Source organism: Anneissia japonica, unplaced genomic scaffold (genome assembly GCF_011630105.1).
Source record: "Anneissia japonica isolate Jap-2015-1 unplaced genomic scaffold, ASM1163010v1 scaffold287719_len1884721_cov185, whole genome shotgun sequence".
NCBI lineage: Eukaryota > Metazoa > Echinodermata > Crinoidea > Comatulida > Comatulidae > Anneissia > Anneissia japonica.
The window spans coordinates 127,738-147,453 of record NW_022715822.1 but is presented as its reverse complement, the minus strand read 5'-3'; the positions used below and the strand labels follow the sequence as shown (position 1 = coordinate 147,453).

Sequence of the window (19,716 nt, the reverse complement as noted above, 5' to 3'; positions counted from 1 at the left end):
TGTTATGGGGGGGGGGAGGTGGGGGTGGGGTGTCAATATTTGCCAAAAAATGTGTTACATAATACTTGAATGACCTCTTAAAACTGAGTCTTAGAGTAAATTAGTAGGCCTAGGCCTCAGAGTAATTGATTGAACTTGAATTGAAGAATGTTTTATGGTTTTTACTCCATTTCACAGAGAAACCAAGTTTGTCAATTAATTGAGAGTGAGAACAATCAAGGGAACGAAGTGACCGAGGGTTTTTTTTTTTTTTTGGGGTGGTGTTGGTGTGACCCTCCCACAATAGAAAATTGTTTTGTTTTTGGGTTTTAAATTGTTCAATTTGGTGCAGGCCCATACCTATAATACAATTTTACTTGCAGAATTCTAATATAGGCCTAGAGAGTAATACAAACTCAAAGAAATGAGATACATACATGACATTGTTTTTTGATTCAATATTTTGACATTTATTATTTCATCTTCAGGAATAAATTAAATTGCTAACCAATGGGAAAGAGTTAACCTTACTCATGTGAAGTTGATGAGTGGGCTTTGTTATAAGCCCAGGTGGCCTTTTCTGCAGATTTTAATACATCTTTAGGCTCCTCCTGTACCAATTTGATGGTCTGCAGAATACTTGACAACGTTCCCCTTGAATTTAAATTTGGGCGTAAAGCAATTTTGTTTTTGAGAACGATTGAAAAGGTTGCTCCTTGGGCATTAGAATGAGGTATTACAAATACCACTGCCACTTTACATAATTCTGATCATCGATTTTCTAATGAGATAGCTACCTGTGTTTTTGTTTTGGCCCCATAGACGACCAGCGTGAGAAAGTGATTGTTGAGCGGGTGAGCGTGAGAAGAGGCTATAATGCATGATTCTCACACGGTAGGCATGAGACTTGGTGGGTCTGATTTTATACTAGGCCTATGCCTAATGGCATGCCATATAATACTGTCATACTTGAACAAAAATAATATGTTTTTCAGGCACAATGGCAGATCCTAGTGGTGTGCAGAATCGATATGTGGAAACCTGTAAAGAACTTGAATTAAAACCTCACAAATTCATCTTGAAAGTACTGGATACTGAGCGACAAGAGCAAATTATGTAAGTTATAATTAGGCCCATTTCGTATAAATTTATTAAATGAATTAAACTTACTTTATAACGATAATTATAGTTGCCACAATTATTTATGGTTTCAATATTTTGTGAACTTTTTAATAATATGTTCAGATTTTTTCTCATATCAGTACCAGTGTTTTTTTTATATCATTAAGCATACTGTAATTTTAACAAACTGTTTAATTTCAGGAGAGCTAAAAGAAATGAGTAAGTAAACTCATGAATTATGCATGACATTTTGCTGAATCATGAATAATGCATGATCATCTAGAGAATACATTTAGTTCATAATCTTCATACCAATGTGTATGTTATTTACCATAATTTCTGTTGGCTTTTACATAATATTTAATATGAAAGAGCTTACTGTACACTGATAATAATATTATTGATATTATATTAATTGATGTATTAATATTAATATTAATTGTTAATTCTAATTTAAAATAAAATTATTAATATTGTTGTGTTATAGTTTATCATAATGAATCTCTTTATATTTTTGTCTCTATATGAATTATTAAAAACATACAGTTATAATAATGTTGTATTAAGCAATTAGTAGAGTTGCATGTCATATACTAGTGGAAATTATTATACGAAGTTAGATTAAAGCATTAAAAAAATTCCTGCACTAATGAAAATTTAGTACATGGTTTGGAATAGGAAAATAACATTGGGAGTTACAGTGATGATGTCATGATTGACTTATAATCCTAATTAGTGCATGTTTGCGAGTTAATGTAAATGTTTATAAAAACAATTTAAAAAATTATGAATTTAGTATAATTTTTATTTCTTGCTATGCATGAAATGCATGATCGTATTGAATTTTGTACTGAATGTGGATATCAATAATTAATTATATATTATTAATTAAATATTAATTATTATTAATTAAATATATATCATTCTCCTGATGACGGTCAGAGCAATCTTACCGAAACGTCGAGACAACCAACCAGTGGTTTTTACCTTAATAAAAACCATATTATTTATTTACACATGGTGTACCGAAAAAAAAAAAAAATTTGTTATATGTTTATTGATACTCGCCATGCAAACCTTCAAGAAATATTTTAATTATATATTACAATATAATTATAATTATATTAATTTATCCATCTCATACAGTAGCTTCTGTGTATTTCATTCAATTGTCATCAACAAGAAACTCAATATTTAACTTGGAAGCCATGTTCCATGACTATATATATCTCATTTAGGCTTTAAGCCATGTCTGCATTGGATTAATTTTGACCAAGACAAAGGGTAACTTTAACTTGGTCAAATCTTACCATAATTTGCACATTTGGATTAAAATGTCCAGTAGGTTTTACCAAGCGTTTGGCTGAGGCTAGACATTTTTTTTGCCTTGTTTAGCAAACCCTCACACTGCCAATAATGGTCATTTTTAATTACAATAAAATTAAAGTTTGGGCCAGTTAGCGCACCATTTGCCACAAAGAATATGCAAATTTCAGAGAAAAAAAAATATTTATTACGCATCCTCTCCCCTGAAATCTCCCAAACAAGGTATATAATATATAAATTTGAAGCTTTTATCAATCTCATTACTACACTGTTTACATTCATCAATAAAATTTTATTTTTATTTTCTCCTCTGCCCAAATGCCTTTGGCAACATCATTTGCTAAAATAAGAAAACAAAATTTTGATTTGGTTTTCCCCCCTTGATGATTTTAAAAAAAAAAAATTCACGAAACAAGCTAATTAAGAAGTGTTGGCTAAACAACGGATTTTGGATTTTGTGCATACGTGTTCAGTCTAATACTAGTGAGCTCTCGATTTGCGTGACGACGCGACGCTAGAACGAACTCAGTGAAATGTAGGTTTGGTCAAATTGCGTCCTAGAATCCAAGCGATGAGGAAAACTTAGGTTCTCGCAAGCAGAATCAAAAGCTTCCTATTATCGACATTTTGTGAAAAGTTCAGCGATGCAGAGGGTAGTAGCAGCACATGCTCAGGAACATTTGACCAAGTTTCACTGCTGGCATAGGCCTTGGTAAAAATGGCCTTGTTATTCTTCCTGGGCAATGTTCACTCAGTATAAACATTCCACTTGGCTTGGGTAATTGGACCAAGTAGAATATTACAAAGGCTGTTTGCACGGGATTTTTTTTGGCCAGAGTGATTGGGTACATGGTTGTTTTGACCAAGAATGTCCAATGTTAACATAGCTTTAGTCTGCCAAAGTCACCATAATTTATTGAAACTAAAATCACAAGTTTTAGTGCACATATGGTGACCTTTTATAAATGAATGAATGGATGAATGGATGGAGAAGTAAATGTCGAAAGGATTAAATGAATGAAGGAATAAATGCAAGAATGAATGAATGGATGGATGGAGAAATTGATTGATTGATTGGCTAGCTGACTGACTGACTGACTGACTGACTGACTGTCGGCTGTGTGTCTGTCTGATTGATTGATTTTGTAAATTCAAGAAAGTTTTAAATATTGCTGCATTTGATTCCAATAGCTTATGTTGAGTTTAACATGAGTATTTTAATATACTATCTGGAATTAATTGTTGTCAGATGGTCTATGTTACGGTCTGTCCACATGATGTTTTAAGTGACATATTGATTTACCCATATATGGGTATGATGATGTCATTAAGACCCATTTGTTTATCATGATTCATTGTTTTGGCACACAATAATTACAGTATGACACATATAACATATTAACAGGAACATAACAAATACTCTGTGCTAAGAATCCTTACATTTTGAGTAATTGTATAAAAAATAATCATCAGATTGGTTCATGGTATCTGGCATTACTTGGAAATGCATACTAAATATATTAATTACAGGTTAATTTTAGGGAGACCTGTATATCAAATAATGATATGACAGCAGATTTGAAAATGAGAACTTACAAACACCAGTTTATTATCAAAATTTAATTATTAATTATTTTAATTATAAATTATTCATTAGTTATTCATTATCAAAAATAATATCAAATCTAGAGATCCACAAGACAACATGGAACTCAAGTTGCCTGGCAACAACCTTTTCACAAATACCACTGGTAGGCTTCGTGATGAGGATGCCTTGGTTCTGTATAAATCACTCGCTAACAGTATGTACGTGACAGAAATTGACTTGCGGTACAACAATATGACAGATGAGGGCGCCAAATATATTGGAAAATTGATCGAGGTAAGTCTTTGAAGTACAGTCCAGTCAGCTTATTTTAAGCAATCCTTCGTCGTTGCTGGAATAATGGAAGGTCCATTTGTAAATACTTAAACCAGGCTGAAACAAATTACCTATTCTCTTTCAAGTGAGGACACCCCTTGAAAATAAAATGGATCAGTCAGCATTTGGCCATAACATCCCAGCAGCATTACACATCCTCATTCTTTTTTTGAAAGACAGGTGTGATAAAACTATATTTTTAATTTTAGGCCAAAACAATAATAGAGAGACTTTCTATTCTGAAACTTATTTGGTTATTTTATAGGAATCCTGTGCTCTTCAACAGCTGAACATTATGTGTAATGACATTGGTCCAGTGGGTGCTGAGTACATTGCTACCGGAGTCCAGGTACAAGTTGCTAAAGACTCATAATTTTGTATTAGCCATTACTATTACTATCTTCCATTATCATTTCTATCTACCAACATTTCCTCTGTTTCTTCTACTGTGTTACCTCTTCAGATGAACCACACATTGATCTCGCTGCGGTTGAATGGGAACAAGATTGGAAGCAAAGGAGGAATGTGTTTTGCCGGAGTACTCCAGGTAAACACCGTACTAGAGGAACTTGATCTAGGTGACACAGACCAGGTAAGAAAAAATATGTATAGAATATATTGCCTTGGTAACTTTACAGGTGTAAAATTAATGATATACCATCTATGATAACATTTTTAAAAAGCATTAAATATTTAATTTTTATAATGAATTGATTATTTAAAATTATCAGGTGAGTTCAAAAAAATGTTTTAGAAATTTTAGAATGTGTTTTAGTAAACAATTTATACAAAGCCACACATAATACAATTCATTGTATCTTTGCATACCATAGACCCTTAAGTTGGTTGGTGATTTTGTAGTAAAAGCTCTGTAAACTGGATTTCAGAGTCTCATTATTGGAGGTTGGTAACATATAGTAATACGAGATGTCATGACCTCTGTGAGCTTATTACATTAATACCTCAGTCATTTGATAAAAGTCCTAATAAGCCAATACTGTATGTAGTTTGAACTGCACATGCCCTTATCCAAGGTCAGTCAACATAAACCTATGTTGTGTGTATGTTTGTTTATATGGATTGACCTTGATATCGGCATGCGCAGTTTAAACTATGAATTAGCTTATTGCTGCTAAGTGGTCAGCACACTGATGTTTCAGCCAACCATGTACTCACTATACTCTGGGAGAGTTTTTCTTTCTCGTCGGAGTACTGGGGATGGGGCCCCATACTGACTTGGGATTTCTGCATTAATTAGTGACCCAATGTTATTATATTTACAGGATACTCAGAGTATGATAGCCATGGCAACTGTCCTAAAACAGAATTCCACACTGAGGGTGCTAAATATGAACCGCCCTCTATTGTTCAGTCAGCAAGAAGAGACTACAGTCCACTATTCTCTGATGCTAAAGGTCAACAATGCCCTGCAGGAACTTCATTTGCAGAAGTGTGACATCAAGGATTTTGGAGCAGAGCGCCTGGTTGATAATCTCATAGAAAATATTGGCCTGAAGTATTTGGACCTCAGCTGGTAAGAAAATGCTGTGTTTTCCATCTGTGGGAAAGTCACTTCCTGGGACTTCAATTTTGAAATTCCTTGATCCGCAACTGTATATTGTTCTCACTGAACAACAAGAGGACATGCATTCTGTTTGATTTGATAAAGTCTACAAGAAGCCCACTATCAGAGTCTGATCAGACAAATAGACAAAAATCATTTATAGTGTGTATGCCGTTAGACTGGGTTCCAGTCCCTAATATTGTCTTATCAGTAAAAACTATTAAAAATATATCTATTTTCGTAACAGTGGCGTTCCATAATTATTACTTATTTGCATGGCGTTACATACTATATTTTTTCTGGGTTTGAGATTAGGATTAAGTTCAACAACATAACAAGTTTCTCGACTAAACTGACGTTGGTGGCGCTCTCCGAAATTAGCTAATATAGTACTAGGAAAAATCAATAAAGTAGAGACTTGTGGCAAGTCTAGGCTATATGTGTACAACAATTTTATACCTGTACAATAATCTCAAATATATTAATTTACTTTTTCATAGCAATCGTATCACAAGAGATGGCGCTCTTGCAATTTCAAAATTATTGAAGCGCAACACTCCACTTGAGATACTTGATCTGGGATTCAATCGGATTGAAGATGATGGCGCTGTTTCAATCAGTGAGGCACTCATCGACCTCAACAGGACTCTAAAAACGTGAGTAAGAGTATTCATTGCTTATTCGTGCATATAGGAGCCTATACTTATTCTTAAGATCTATTAACACCCGTGGTTAATTCAGTGGGGATGGAGCCATCCCTCTCCCCCTATTTTTTTGAAATTTATTTTTTGAAATGGAGAAAAAAAAAATTCGCAAACTATATCTTTGTTTCAGCCTTGTCATCACAAGTAATAACATCAGAGCACCAGGTCTTGTTGCTATTGCCCGTAGCATGCACACCAACGACTGCCTGCAGAGTGTCTTTATCTGGGGTAACCATCTTGAGGAACCGGCCTGTGTGGTAAGGTCTTAGAATGCATAGATGAATTGATGGTGTGTTAACGATATGGGCATCTGTTTATAGAGATGTGATGGTAGTAATGATGTTAATAAGGTTGATGATGATGATGTGTAGGACTACTGAATAATGATTACCTTAGTGATGGTGAGGATGATGTTGATGGAGCAAGATGCAGTCTCGTATCTAGGAGTCTTGAAATGGGGGATGATGGGGCAGCATGAAGGAGGAGTCGGGGATTGATGAGCGGTGATATGATGTGACTTTTAACTACTTGAATGTGTTTTTTTTTTTCAGACATTTTCAGTGGGTTGGGTGGGGGAGAAACTGGTGTGGGTGCAATCTTTTTTGGGGGTGGTATGTTTCCTGTACAGCCACTAGATATATCACTGGCAAGATGATGATGAGATGATATTAATGATGGTGGTGAGGATAATACTTGTGAGGATAGTGATAATGATGACAATGATGATGATAATGATAATGATGTTGAGGATGATACTTATGGTTGTTTATGATTAATCATTATTGATATTTTACTATTTTTGTGTTATTAATCATATCATTCTAATGCTTATCGAAATTGGACATATCCGTCAGTGAATAGCGTTTGCTATATCATTTTGATAGGCATTCCATGAACTAATCAAATCCGAGAGACTGGAGGAAGAATATACAGATGTAAAGTCATATGTAGTTGATGGACATACATACTTATCAGAGTTGAACCATGGAATTCGACGGCATTACTACTGGTCACCGTCCTATGGCCCAGATGCAAGTTTGGCAATCTATTAATTGTTCACATTTCTGGTGCAGTTTCACATTAATGATAATAATATGTATGTATGTATGTATGTATGTATGTATGTATGTATGTATGTATGTATGTATGTATGTATGTATGTATGTATGTATGTATGTATGTATGTATGTATGTATGTATGTATGTATGTATGTATGTATGTATGTATGTATGTATGTATGTATGTATGTATGTATGTATGTATGTATGTATGTATGTATGTATGTATGTATGTATGTATGTATGTATGTATGTATGTATGTATGTATGTATGTATGTATGTATGTATGTATGTATGTATGTATGTATGTATGTATGTATGTATGTATGTATGTATGTATGTATGTATGTATGTATGTATACTACTCCTAACTAACTCATAGGGTGAAAAATCCTTTGTCTACATTTCGCCTTAATGTCGTTAAAATTTCCCCTTAGTGGCAGTATTTTCGCCTTAAGGTATTATTTCTAACCCTTTCCATTGTTAACGTTTCCCCCATGGTAGTATATATAATACGCAGGCCGTGTATGGGTGATACCATTATTTTCTTTTATGCTCGAGGGTAAGTTCAAGAGGGGTGTGAGGAATTGAATTTCCATGATCCTGACATTTTCATCCCAAATCTTAATCATCCCTTAGATTATTATGTACCCATTTCACTAAATTCTATAATCCATTCCTTAGTTTTTGCGTAATCCTGCTAACAGACAGACAGGAGTGAATATATAATTCTTGGCGGAGGTAAAAATGCAAACAACAGTGATATCTGCAGGATTCCTAGGTCTCATGGAGTGCCCATTGTCTAGGTCCAACAAACTGAGAATTTTTGTTTTAAAATATAAAGTTAGGCTTCTAATGTACTATTTATTACTTAAATTTTACCTGAATTGGGATTCTGACCAACCACTGTCTGTTCCAGTCTTTTTGTACAGTATAGCAATATCAGGTTTTTGACAAACTATAATATAATACCCTTGAACATAATATAAGCATAGAAATTTAATTGTAAATATTGTTTAAAGTAATAAATAAGACAGATGATAAAATTGCAGTTTGTTATCTTGAATCATTTCAACTCTTGTTCTTAAAATTTTGTTTACAGATTGAAAACCAAAATATATCATGCACATTTATTCACTATGAATAAACACTATTTTAATTATCAATTGAAGTTGTTTATTTTAAATATTAACATACCGGTACACAAGACCATGGAGGTAGTGAAGCCGTATTGATATACTCACAAATTCTCATACTAGTCGTTAGCATGGTATCGTAAATGCTTGAATAAGTGGCGCATCAATCCTGATTTTTTTTTTGCTGAATTTTCCAATTTCCCATAAGGGCCCCTTCAATTTTCGTCTACATTTCCATAAGCGCCACCTCAATTTCCACTCTGTTTTCATAAGCGCCCCGTTTGAATAAGCGTCCCTCAAACTAGTACGGTAGCCAATGGGCTAGTGAAATATACAGTAAACTAGCCCAGTGGGCTAGTCACCAAAGAAAGTTAAATCGAGCCCTGCCACCGTAGGTAGTACCTTGCCCGAGAGAGAACAACCAAAATTCACAGTGAGGGTCCAAACCACTCAAGGTTAAGAGGTACAGTACTAACTGGTTGAACATATATTCATGCCATATATGAATAGATGCTGACAGTACCAAAACATAATGCAAACAGACACATCTGATTTGTTTAATCAAATTTAGTGCAAAACTGCTCTTTATTGACATTTTAAACTTGAGTACTTATTCTAGCAGAAAGCATACTAGTAATTAAATTTCAGTGCTGCTTACCCTTTTGCACTCCATTTTATTTCCCAATACATTTTTATTATTGCATTCGCATTGGTTTTCCTAATTTACACACCCTCTTACTTAATGTAGTTTTTTTTTTTCATTAGGCCTACATAGTTCATTTTGGTTTGTCCTGCTTATTTTACCTTAATACATAACAATAACAATTGAAATTACAATTATATGTTTTCTATACATGCACACTCTTTCTGTATATATTGAATAGCTGGTGGAAGGAAAATTTCTAAATGTATATAAATGTAGGCAAAATAAAATATCTGTTTATCTTTTTATTTTATCGGGTTTTCCATTCCATACAAAATTGAACATTTTACTTTGTATATCATTAAAGAAGTAATTCGGTGGGTCGGGTAAATTTGAAAAAAGAAATGTTAAGATAGGCAGAACCAATGTTTTAATGATCGTGATTTTTCCAAATAGGGATAGGGATCTCTGCCTCCACATATTTAATATTCTATCGATATCCTTATATTTTTGTTGAAAATTTAAATTGAATATATTACCTAAATTACTCGAAACATTAATGCCAAGATATCGTATTTCCTCATTTGTCCATAATGTTTTTTTCCGATCGGAATTTTGAAATCAGAATCTCTCAATGAACCCAATCTCATTATTTTACTTTTTTCGTAATTTATCTTTAGACCAGAGGCTAAAGCAAACAAATCTAGAATGTCCATGATGGGTTTTATTGAGTTTGAATCTTTAATATAAAAAACTGGTGTCGTCAGCAAATTGATTTAATTTGATTTGTATGTTATTATAGGATATGCCTTCTACTTCGTCTGTTTGACGAACTGCGTTACCAAGGAACTCCGCACAATATCTATGTATTGTGTGCGAGTATACAATACTACATTTGCGGACAGTGGTTAGCAGTAACGATTCCTGGAACTGGATGCCATATTTTTGCAACCCACATATTTCATGGGATGGGGTGGGGAAACTTCCATAAGAAAAATGTGGGATAGAGCACACATTCTGGCCCAAACCTTTAAATTCACTGCTGATAATTAATTTTCAATATAATGTACAGTATCTCAAATTTACATCTTTCAGTAGGTTCACCATCTGGTATTGATTTTATTGATGAAACAAGTGCACAAAATTAAAACCTAGTTTCTTAGTAACTATCTGGTTTCAAACTTCACAATTAATATCATAGTCATGCCTCAATTAACATGAACATATTGTACTGCAATATAATACTGTATGCTGTTAGTAATTATCGCCCCAAACAACATACCAAGAACATAATCACCCCATGTACATAATACACAATAATTCTTCCTATTTTAATGCACCGTGCTGTTATCATTGTGGTGACATTACATCAATTAACCGATTTCAGTACTGTACTACTATATTAACATTAATAATCATTGATGATTATTATTAAATCATTAATTATTACTACATGAAGATTAAATTACTAAAAACTAAATTAGAAAGAAATACCAGAGGAAATATTACTGAACTGTACGAAATCTAAATTCTTGACTTTAACAAATAAAGAGATATTTATATAAAAGAATGGAAGAATCAAAATTAAAAGATCTTTAAGAAAAGCTTTATAAAAATCTTATGTTGTTAGGAAAAAATCCTTCACAAGTAATAGCCAAACATGGAGCAGATACCACCACACGTGGAGGATAGGATTAATCTTCCACTCAATACATTTAGTTAGGAGGAACTTAAGATCTTGAAACTGTTATAAAATTTCTGTAAGCACCAACCAAAATTCAATAAGATATATAAAATAAATTCAAAATTAATCTTTATGAAAGTGTTACTCTATCAAGTGACTCACTAACTGCAGGACGGAAGTGGTGCTCTATAACCTAATACCAGATGTACACTTTCAAAATAGAGGGGGGGGGGGGGGTGTTGACCCAGAGGGAATTTTACAATGCAGGGTCCAGACTACCTCAGCTCAACAATGGTTGGGGATGAGGTACGAAAGATGACCGGAAATGGCACTCTCAGATTTATGTATTGTATATTTCTTTCCACTATTTCATTTTACATTTCCAAAAATTTAAGGAAGACTTCCCCCCACACCCCCAACTTGTTATTTATTCATCACTGTACAACTTCCGGCATGGGGAAAAACATGATTTGTCTGATAATGTAAAAGTCTAATCAAATTATTGAGATGATTATGATTATAAAAATTCATCAGGATTATTTATCGTTCATGATATCAAATGTTCCTTAAAGAAAATCCAATGGTAAACACTTACTTTATCTAGCGACGTTTCGCTTCCACAGTGGAAGCTTTCTCAAGCCGGTATGTCAGTTGACGTTGTGTTTGAAGTTGTTATTGAGAATTAATGAATGGAGTTCCTGGTTTTTCACATGACATGACCCAAGCCCATAGAACCCTTGAACTGGGGGTGAAACCACCAATCTACAATTCTATTTAAGTCTTCAATTGCTCTATATATCATATTTACTCATATTTTTTACGTGAAATTATCGCCATATCAATTAAAAATTATAACACACACTTTGTTAGTTATTAAAATTGAATTTTGCTTTTGTAATTCAGAAAGATTTCTGCCGGTAATAATTAATCAGTTAATCCGTCTATTATAAAATGAGATCAGCAGCATTCATCTTCATCTCAAAATTCACAATTCAATGACTGATTATCAGCTCATGATTTCAAATTTTTTATAAAAGTTCTTTCACATATTCTAAATTCAGTCAACCGAATCATCGCTCTGATTAGAATCGCTATGGTGATCATTCAATAGCGGAAAACTTTCGCCACTCGCCATGTGACCATTATTTGATACAACACCATTCTGAGATGGTGCAGTGGCACCTTGTAAAATCTTACTTGGGCTGATTGAGCTGTCAAACGAGCCACTTAAAGACCGAGCAATCTTCACTTGGCCATCGGTTACCGTTTGCAATGGTGTTTCCACTTGGGATGGTGATAACTGTGTCGACTCATCCAGTGATCCAGCCCTCTCGCTGATTTGTTCGGCTTCAATGTCTTGACTATCAACATGATTTGTGGAATCATCTGGCGTCTTGTTCGCTGCTGGTAATGTAGCAGTCAATGCCAACGTGGTCTCTGTTGTCGCATCATCACCGCCTGTTTTACTAGCAGCCATCTGCCAAGCTGGGATTGGGCTTGGTTTAGGTGTACGTGGAAATTGGTTTCTGAAATATATAAAATTTGTTATAATAAACTAATTATTTACATTTTACTTATTTTTAATTATAGTCTATTTATCTATACTTCTATTTTATTTATATACTTTAATTTTTTATTTATATTTATTTATTTATTTTTAAAACCATATTATAGAGGGTGACCCTTTCAGCATATCCTAGAAGATAGGCTGATATTCATATTAAATTAAATTAAATACAGTAACATGTTTTATCAGCGATGTCTCTTTAGGAGACTTAGGGAGTGGAGTGGTTTTTAGTCATGAGAAATTCCTGCCTGTCACAGGAATTGAACCCAGGACCCTGGCATTAGAAGGCAAGCACCTTAACCACCAAGGTATACAACTCCACTCCATATATTGTTCATTTACATTTGTAACATTTAAATTTTCTTCATTTTACTTACATTTATAGAATACTTTCATATTGTATATTTAAATTTATATTTATTTCACTTTTTATATTATATTTATTAATATTTAATACATTGTTGAAAAAATTTTATTTATTTTAGTTATATTAGATTACAGTATAACAATAACAATATTTTTGTCACAATTTTAACCAACGGTGGTCTATTCAGCAAATCTGATCATGTGGTAGCAAAATTTTAAAATGTAACTTAAATTTATTATCTTGTTTTAATTTTACAAGGTTATATTTTATATCAACATAAAAAAAGGTGCACAAAGTTGTTGATTCAGAAAATAAATATTATTAAAAAAATTAAAGTTAATTGCCCCACCTGCTTAGCAACAGTCCTTTAAGTGAAACAAGTTCGCTCTTTATCTCGCTAGTGTCGATGCTTTTGACGGTGGCCGCCATTGATTTATTGCGTGCGACATCCAACGTCAGCTGATCCAGTTTCTGTTCCTGATTATTCAGTGTCGTTTTTAAACCACCGACAATCTTCTGAACTTCACTGACTGTTGAGACAAACAAAAGGAAATACAGTATTATACAATTTTTTGATGAAGGTTGGCTAGGAAAAATCAAGAAACCCATTTTTTGAGTTTTTTTTTTTTTTTAAATCAGTAATTGTTATATTATAAGATCCTGAAATAGAATAAGTTGCCCTCTGAAAATCAAAACTATTAAATGTAGTTTTTGTCTGTAGTATTTATTATTATTATGTGTAGACTTTTTGACGATATTTTTCAATAATTCCATTTACTTATATTTGACAAAAATGCCTTCCTGAAAACTACCAACAAATAACTCAACTTTACATAGTTTAAATTATACAAATCAGAAGTGATGTTTGTAGTCTACGAGTGAGATACTTGGATTAATTCCCACTTGCCTCCTTCCATGCGCGTTTCCAGAATATTGCAAAGTACCCGTTCAAAGTCAAGATATTCATGAAATTTAGCCGAGTTTAATATTTTAACCATTTTAATCTTCAGTATCACTGTGATTATTATGAAACAAAATACAAATTAGTTATAATTTTTACCGGTTTCCGTCACACTTGCTTTGAGTTGTTGAATGGCTTCCTCCATTGCTGTCAGGGCTTCAACCTCTTCTCTTCTCCTCCTCAACAATGGAGCTATGACATTCTACAGAATAATAAACACGGTGCCATTTTCTAAATTTGCTTAATCTGCAACCTACCAATGGTGGATCCCAAATCCCAGGTGCAACCTTCCTTGCAACTTCAAATAACTCAGGGATGTACAGTAGTCGTGGCGAGTTAGGCCATCCTGCCTTGAAGTTTTCCACCCAGTTTAAAGCTAATTTCAGGCTAATTTCAAGCTCATTTCCCCTCAACCCAGCCTTTATTAACTGCCTTGCCCATCCTTAAAAATCCACACGTATTATTTAGAGTTTACCAATGTTAACACCCACCCTCATCTGACTCCAGACCACGCCCCCCCCCCACCATGCAGTAAGCAGTTGTATTTTCTTTGTAAATCACAATATATTCCCCTTCTCTTTTCCTCTCAATGTAATTTATTCCATACACACTACCTGATAGAACTTGTAAATACAGAATGCAACACTTCCAACTACGACAGCGAGGGTGGTATAGCCACGCCATCCTTGAGGGCGGTAATGAGCTACAGAAAGAAAGATATGGGATGAAAGTATGAATGCATTAATACCAACTTATCATGAATATATGCATTCAATTATTAATATTAAAGCCCCATTCCCGGCAAAATTTCACTAAAAACTGACTTTTTTTAGAAAATATGCATTTGCATTACTCCAATTATTATAAATCATGGAAAAATATTGGCATGAATTTTAGTTTTACGCAAAAGAATAAAAAAAATGAGAAATACAGCTGTCTCTTATACACATCTAGATGTGTATAAGAGACAGGTTATAGAGTAATGATTTTTTAAATAACATGATGTCAAAAAATCCGCTGTCTCTTATACAGGAGTCCGGGGAAAAAATCGGACTGTGTAGATGTGAACGCTTCTATTCTTTACCACTAAAGCCATTTCTCACGATTTTTTCTCCGGACTCCGGACCGGAATCCGGGCTTGATGTGAACGTAGCTTTAACCTGGGCAAAAAACACACACAAAAAAAAAACCAATAAGATTAAATAATAGGATTGAACAACTCATCAGCTTCTAAAATTTTATTATTCATTATTACCGATTTGTTGAGTGGCTGGCTGCGGTGGTGCTATTGGGTTTGGGTGAGCGGCAACAAGCTGATTACTGGTGTTGACCCCTGACCTCTCAAGTGCGAGTTCAATCTCCTTTTCCGTTAGTCCCTTTTTTATCAAAAAAGCTTTGCGAGCTGTGACCGCACTTGACTGTACCTGAGGATTCTGGAGAAATTTGACAGCAGTTTCGATCTAAAAATAAGAAAATTAAATTATTATTGCTTTTACATTCATTCAACAGTAATGGACTTGATGGTAAATAAGTGATGGATATTATATCAGCTAGTAGTTATTAATATATAAATACATTAATAACTGCTATATCAAGTTATTAATTTTATAATATTACATGTACTTTATTATTATTTATTGATTATTAAAAAGACTTCCTCACACTACACTCACATTAGTCCCAGACTGTATAGTAAGGGGAATGTGCCCTACGCGCAAAAATTTGGCATAGAAATCTGTCCGCACAGATTTCTGTGCAGATTTTGCCAAAAATTAGGCATAGACCAAATCATAATATATAACCAATGCCATTTATGCAGCAATTATAATTCCGCGAACATATTTTCCTAGCGATTTCCACCCAAATGTGAGCTGATATTTTAGTTATCCTCCACGCAACTTTACAGTATGGAATTAGTCCTACAGCAAGTTCTGTAACCCTCTATCCTTTGAAGCAGCATCTTAAATACAATTGCTGAGAGTTCTCTCTTTCTCTTTCACTTTATTGATAAAAAAAAAAAAACACTCAAAGGTATTACAAATGGTGGCCCAATGGGCCAAATTGCTTGTAATATTACAAAAGTTATGGGCAAGAAAGCGGCAAAAACATTAAAATATTTAAAAAAGAAGATACAAGAAATACATAAAAAAAAAAAAAATTAATTAAAAAAAAAAAAAAAATATATAAATATAGAAAAAAAATAATTATTTTATTATTATAATTATTATTATAATTATTATAATTATTATTATAATTATTATTAATATTATTTGGACCGAAAATCTGTAGCACCAATCGGGAAGGAGGGTGGCACACTCAAATCATATTGTTATGTGCATTTAGCTGTGAGAAACCCAAAATGAAAATAATACAGCAATTTGGCTTTGCCAGAAAATCATTTACCAAGTTCTGCCTCGGTAGACTTGATGTATCAGCACCAGGGAGTGGCGAGCTTTCCACCACTGGAACAGGTGACTGCAAAGATAAAAATTTTTTTTATTAATATTAATATAATATAAACCTACTTTAAGTTCCTTCAAGAGTAAATCAGAGTAAATTATATTATCACAACCTTTTGAAAAACAACTGTTTTTTTATATTGATAATGCTAACAATTAAAAGTATCGTGAAGAATCGAATGAACAAATGAATGAATGAATGACACCGTGTAATTATTCACTCACTGAATCAATTTAGTAGGCATATCATAGAATAGGCTATGCGGGAAAAATATTTTATTTTTTATTGAGCAAAATATTTAATGTTTAATATATTTACTGAACAAAAACTTTTACCAATTCTAATAATATATAGCTTAATCACTAAACAAAATGCCTAAACTTAACTCCAGTGTGTCCACATAAACAAACGGACTCTTTACAATGTACACATGCTCTTTCATTCATAGTTTCCAGGCGTTTGGACTCTAGGTAGAGAGGTGCACAACATCAGACATTTAACTAGGGACGGGTTGTCCCTCTAGGCTAGCCTAGGCATATTTAGGCCTAGGCCCATAGCTAGACTCACAAAATGTTCCAGTTATATTTACCAGTTCCTTTACATCTGATGACATAGTGGCGAACTACCAAAAAAGTTTACACAGCGATACCAAAACAATTTAATTTCATAATATTTTCAACATCATTTTTCCTCTATTTTCATCACGACATAGAATATTCCGCCCTCTAACGTTTGTTTACTTCATAAAAAAATAAAAAATAAACATGCAACCGTATTATTGCACCTTTTTTATTCTTATTACAAAAAAAAAAATTCATTTAAATATATCAAAGTTTCAGCATTTTATTATCATTTATTTACATTTACCCATAATATTTTTTTTATTCTTTAAGAAATTTTGTATTTGACATCAGTGTTGACATTTTTGATATTCCTAACATAAACAATGGCTGACAACCAAAACTTTGAAAGTGACGGAGGAGTCGAAGTCGAAGTACACGTTCATGAACCAAATAAAATGGAAAAATCCAGTAGTGTTCAAATGTTTCAACATCCCATAATTGATCACAGAAGATGTCGATATCCATATTGCATAGTATGGACACCAATTCCTTTACTGACGTAAGTATGAAGCCTCTTTAGGCTAGGCCCTAGGCCTAGCCTGAATTTAGTGAGCGCAAGGTGGATGCTAACTAACTAACTAGGCCTATGCGGCGGCCGCCTATGCCTAGGCCGGTGCCTAGGCTAGGTTGGTGAGGGGTGAGTGAATAATGGTTGACTAGGCCTTGACATGGAATGCTATCAGTCTTGGAATATAGGCCCTACTACTAGAGTAAAACTTACTGAATTATTTTTTTATGATAGGCTAGGCTAGGCCTAGCTAACTAGCTAGGCCTAGTAAGCCTAGCCTAGCCTCCTAGGCCTATACTATAGGCTATACCTATTATTTCTATTAAAATGTATTTTCTATCAAATTGGTTTGATGATGCGATCAAAGAGGAAAATGTGAACTACGTCAACAGTATTTTCAGGTCATAATAGGGAAAAAAATAAAACAACCTCTGCAGCCAAAATAATAGAGGGCTGTGCAGACAATGGAGTTTCGGGCAGAAATGATAGTGGTGCCATGATATCGCGCTCTCACGGTACGGTACAGACAGTCAGACAGATTTATTCACAGCCGTGGATATTGTTATTCCGACGATTTTACGTAAATCTGATGTATTGATTGGTGGATCTGACCCTAAGCTTAAACTTCAGTCTCGCTATTTTAATTACTGCACTACAGCATGTTGGAGGAATAGCCATAGTATTTATTAATCACTGCTTTTCATTTATTTTGATGAGTACTCAAAGAACAGCTAAAAAACGAAGAAAAAAAAACTAAAGAAATACAAACCTGTTTAATTTTATTCTGTCTTTCATGCACAGGTGGCTGTTCCCTTTCATTGGGCACATGGGTATTGCAACGTCAGCAGGGGTCATCCGTGACTTTGCAGGGCCCTACTTTGTATCAGTAAGTTTTTTGGGTTCCACTGTCAAACATTCATTTGTCATTTTTATGAAGATTAAATATTCTCTAAAAATGACAAATGAATGTTTGACAGGTTCAACTGTCAAACATTCATTTGTCATTTTTAGAGAATATTTAATCTTCATAAACTACTGTACTGTATATGGTCATGTCACATGTTTTTGTCATCTGGACAAAGCTTAAAAGTCTTTTCAGACTATTCTATTGAATCTGACAGACAAAAACCTGATAATTAATTATGCGTGACTTTAAAGTAATTCATTTCCTTGATTAGAGCCCTGTCCAGACTATCAAATTTTATTTGACAAAAACAAGTGACATGCCTAAATATGGTCATGGTGACATTACATCATGACCATATATAGGCACATCATGACTATATATGGGCATACAACAATTTGTATTTGACAGTCTGGACAGGACTTAAAGTATTATGTGTACAATTTTTTAAACGGATTGTTATTGTTGTCTTTGATAGGAGGATAACATGGCATTTGGGAGACCAACACGTTATTTGATACTTAAACCACGTATGGATAAACCGGGAATATGGGATCAATCTGTCTTTGATGCATCAGAAGAGTACAAGACACGAATGGTAAATATGATTATTAATAAAATATTTCTGGTTACGGTATGTTTAAAAGGCTCTTGTCAATGCAGCTACAATATATATATATAAAATATCAATACCACTAACGTTTGGCGCAGCGGTTTAGGCTTGGAATCTCAACTTCATGGTCAATGGTTCTTCAAGCCCTTGCTGAGCAAGTTGCTTGTGTCCTTGGGCAAGACACTTCTTCTGTGTTTGTTTGTCTCTCTCTACCTATGCACATGCATGTGAGAAGGAGTGGCTATCCTCTCAAAGCCTTGCACAGTCTGGCCACAATGCTTATGAAAGAGGGATGGGAACTCCAGACCTGTACATGTCCAACTACCGTTACCAATTTTGTTTTCCATCTTTGATCCAGATGTTAGTTAGGTACAGTAATACGTTTATGTTTTTTAACAAACTTTGACAGGTAACTGCACATTTGATAATTTTTGGAATAGATACATTATATTATTATTAGACTTTTCAACCCATTACTTAACAATGGACTGAAAGCATCCAAAGAACTATCATTGTTTACCTAGTTCTCACTTCCAGTTGTTTATTTCATCACATCATTAAGCTTGCTTATTGA

At 33.8% G+C, this 19,716-nt stretch overlaps 3 protein-coding genes across 8 annotated transcripts in view; 2 read left to right on the top strand and 1 right to left on the bottom strand.

Moving 5' to 3' along the window:
* Positions 1–7,727, top strand: part of LOC117109387 (leucine-rich repeat-containing protein 34-like) — an 8,559-nt gene extending 832 nt beyond the window's left edge. For 3 of the 6 annotated variants that reach the window (XM_033251703.1, XM_033251704.1, XM_033251705.1), the window contains exons 2-10: positions 975–1,095; positions 1,303–1,320; positions 4,117–4,309; positions 4,614–4,697; positions 4,812–4,940; positions 5,632–5,882; positions 6,413–6,568; positions 6,747–6,873; positions 7,501–7,727. In XM_033251703.1, the coding sequence (XP_033107594.1) occupies positions 980–1,095; positions 1,303–1,320; positions 4,117–4,309; positions 4,614–4,697; positions 4,812–4,940; positions 5,632–5,882; positions 6,413–6,568; positions 6,747–6,873; positions 7,501–7,668 (1,242 nt within the window). In that variant the 5' untranslated portion in view covers positions 975–979 and the 3' untranslated portion in view covers positions 7,669–7,727. The remainder of the gene's footprint in view (positions 1–974; positions 1,096–1,302; positions 1,321–4,116; positions 4,310–4,613; positions 4,698–4,811; positions 4,941–5,631; positions 5,883–6,412; positions 6,569–6,746; positions 6,874–7,500) is intronic. The other 3 variants (XM_033251706.1, XM_033251707.1, XM_033251708.1) reach the window with 1 other exon arrangement.
* A 3,947-nt stretch (positions 7,728–11,674) lies between these two features.
* Positions 11,675–17,223, bottom strand: LOC117109388 (peroxisomal membrane protein PEX14-like). Its single transcript, XM_033251709.1, has 7 exons — positions 17,084–17,223; positions 16,438–16,509; positions 15,290–15,494; positions 14,649–14,737; positions 14,134–14,236; positions 13,423–13,603; positions 11,675–12,665 (listed from the first exon to the last, which is right to left on the bottom strand). The coding sequence occupies exons 1-7, from the start codon at positions 17,105–17,107 to the stop codon at positions 12,197–12,199; spliced, it is 1,143 nt and encodes a 380-aa protein (XP_033107600.1). The 5' UTR covers positions 17,108–17,223; the 3' UTR covers positions 11,675–12,196.
* A 193-nt stretch (positions 17,224–17,416) lies between these two features.
* LOC117109443 (transmembrane protein 222-like) overlaps positions 17,417–19,716 on the top strand; it is a 4,407-nt gene continuing 2,107 nt past the window's right edge. Inside the window, exons 1-3 of the mRNA XM_033251803.1 lie at positions 17,417–17,616; positions 18,427–18,511; positions 19,008–19,127. Of these exons, the coding sequence (XP_033107694.1) occupies positions 17,441–17,616; positions 18,427–18,511; positions 19,008–19,127 (381 nt within the window). The 5' untranslated portion in view covers positions 17,417–17,440. The remainder of the gene's footprint in view (positions 17,617–18,426; positions 18,512–19,007; positions 19,128–19,716) is intronic.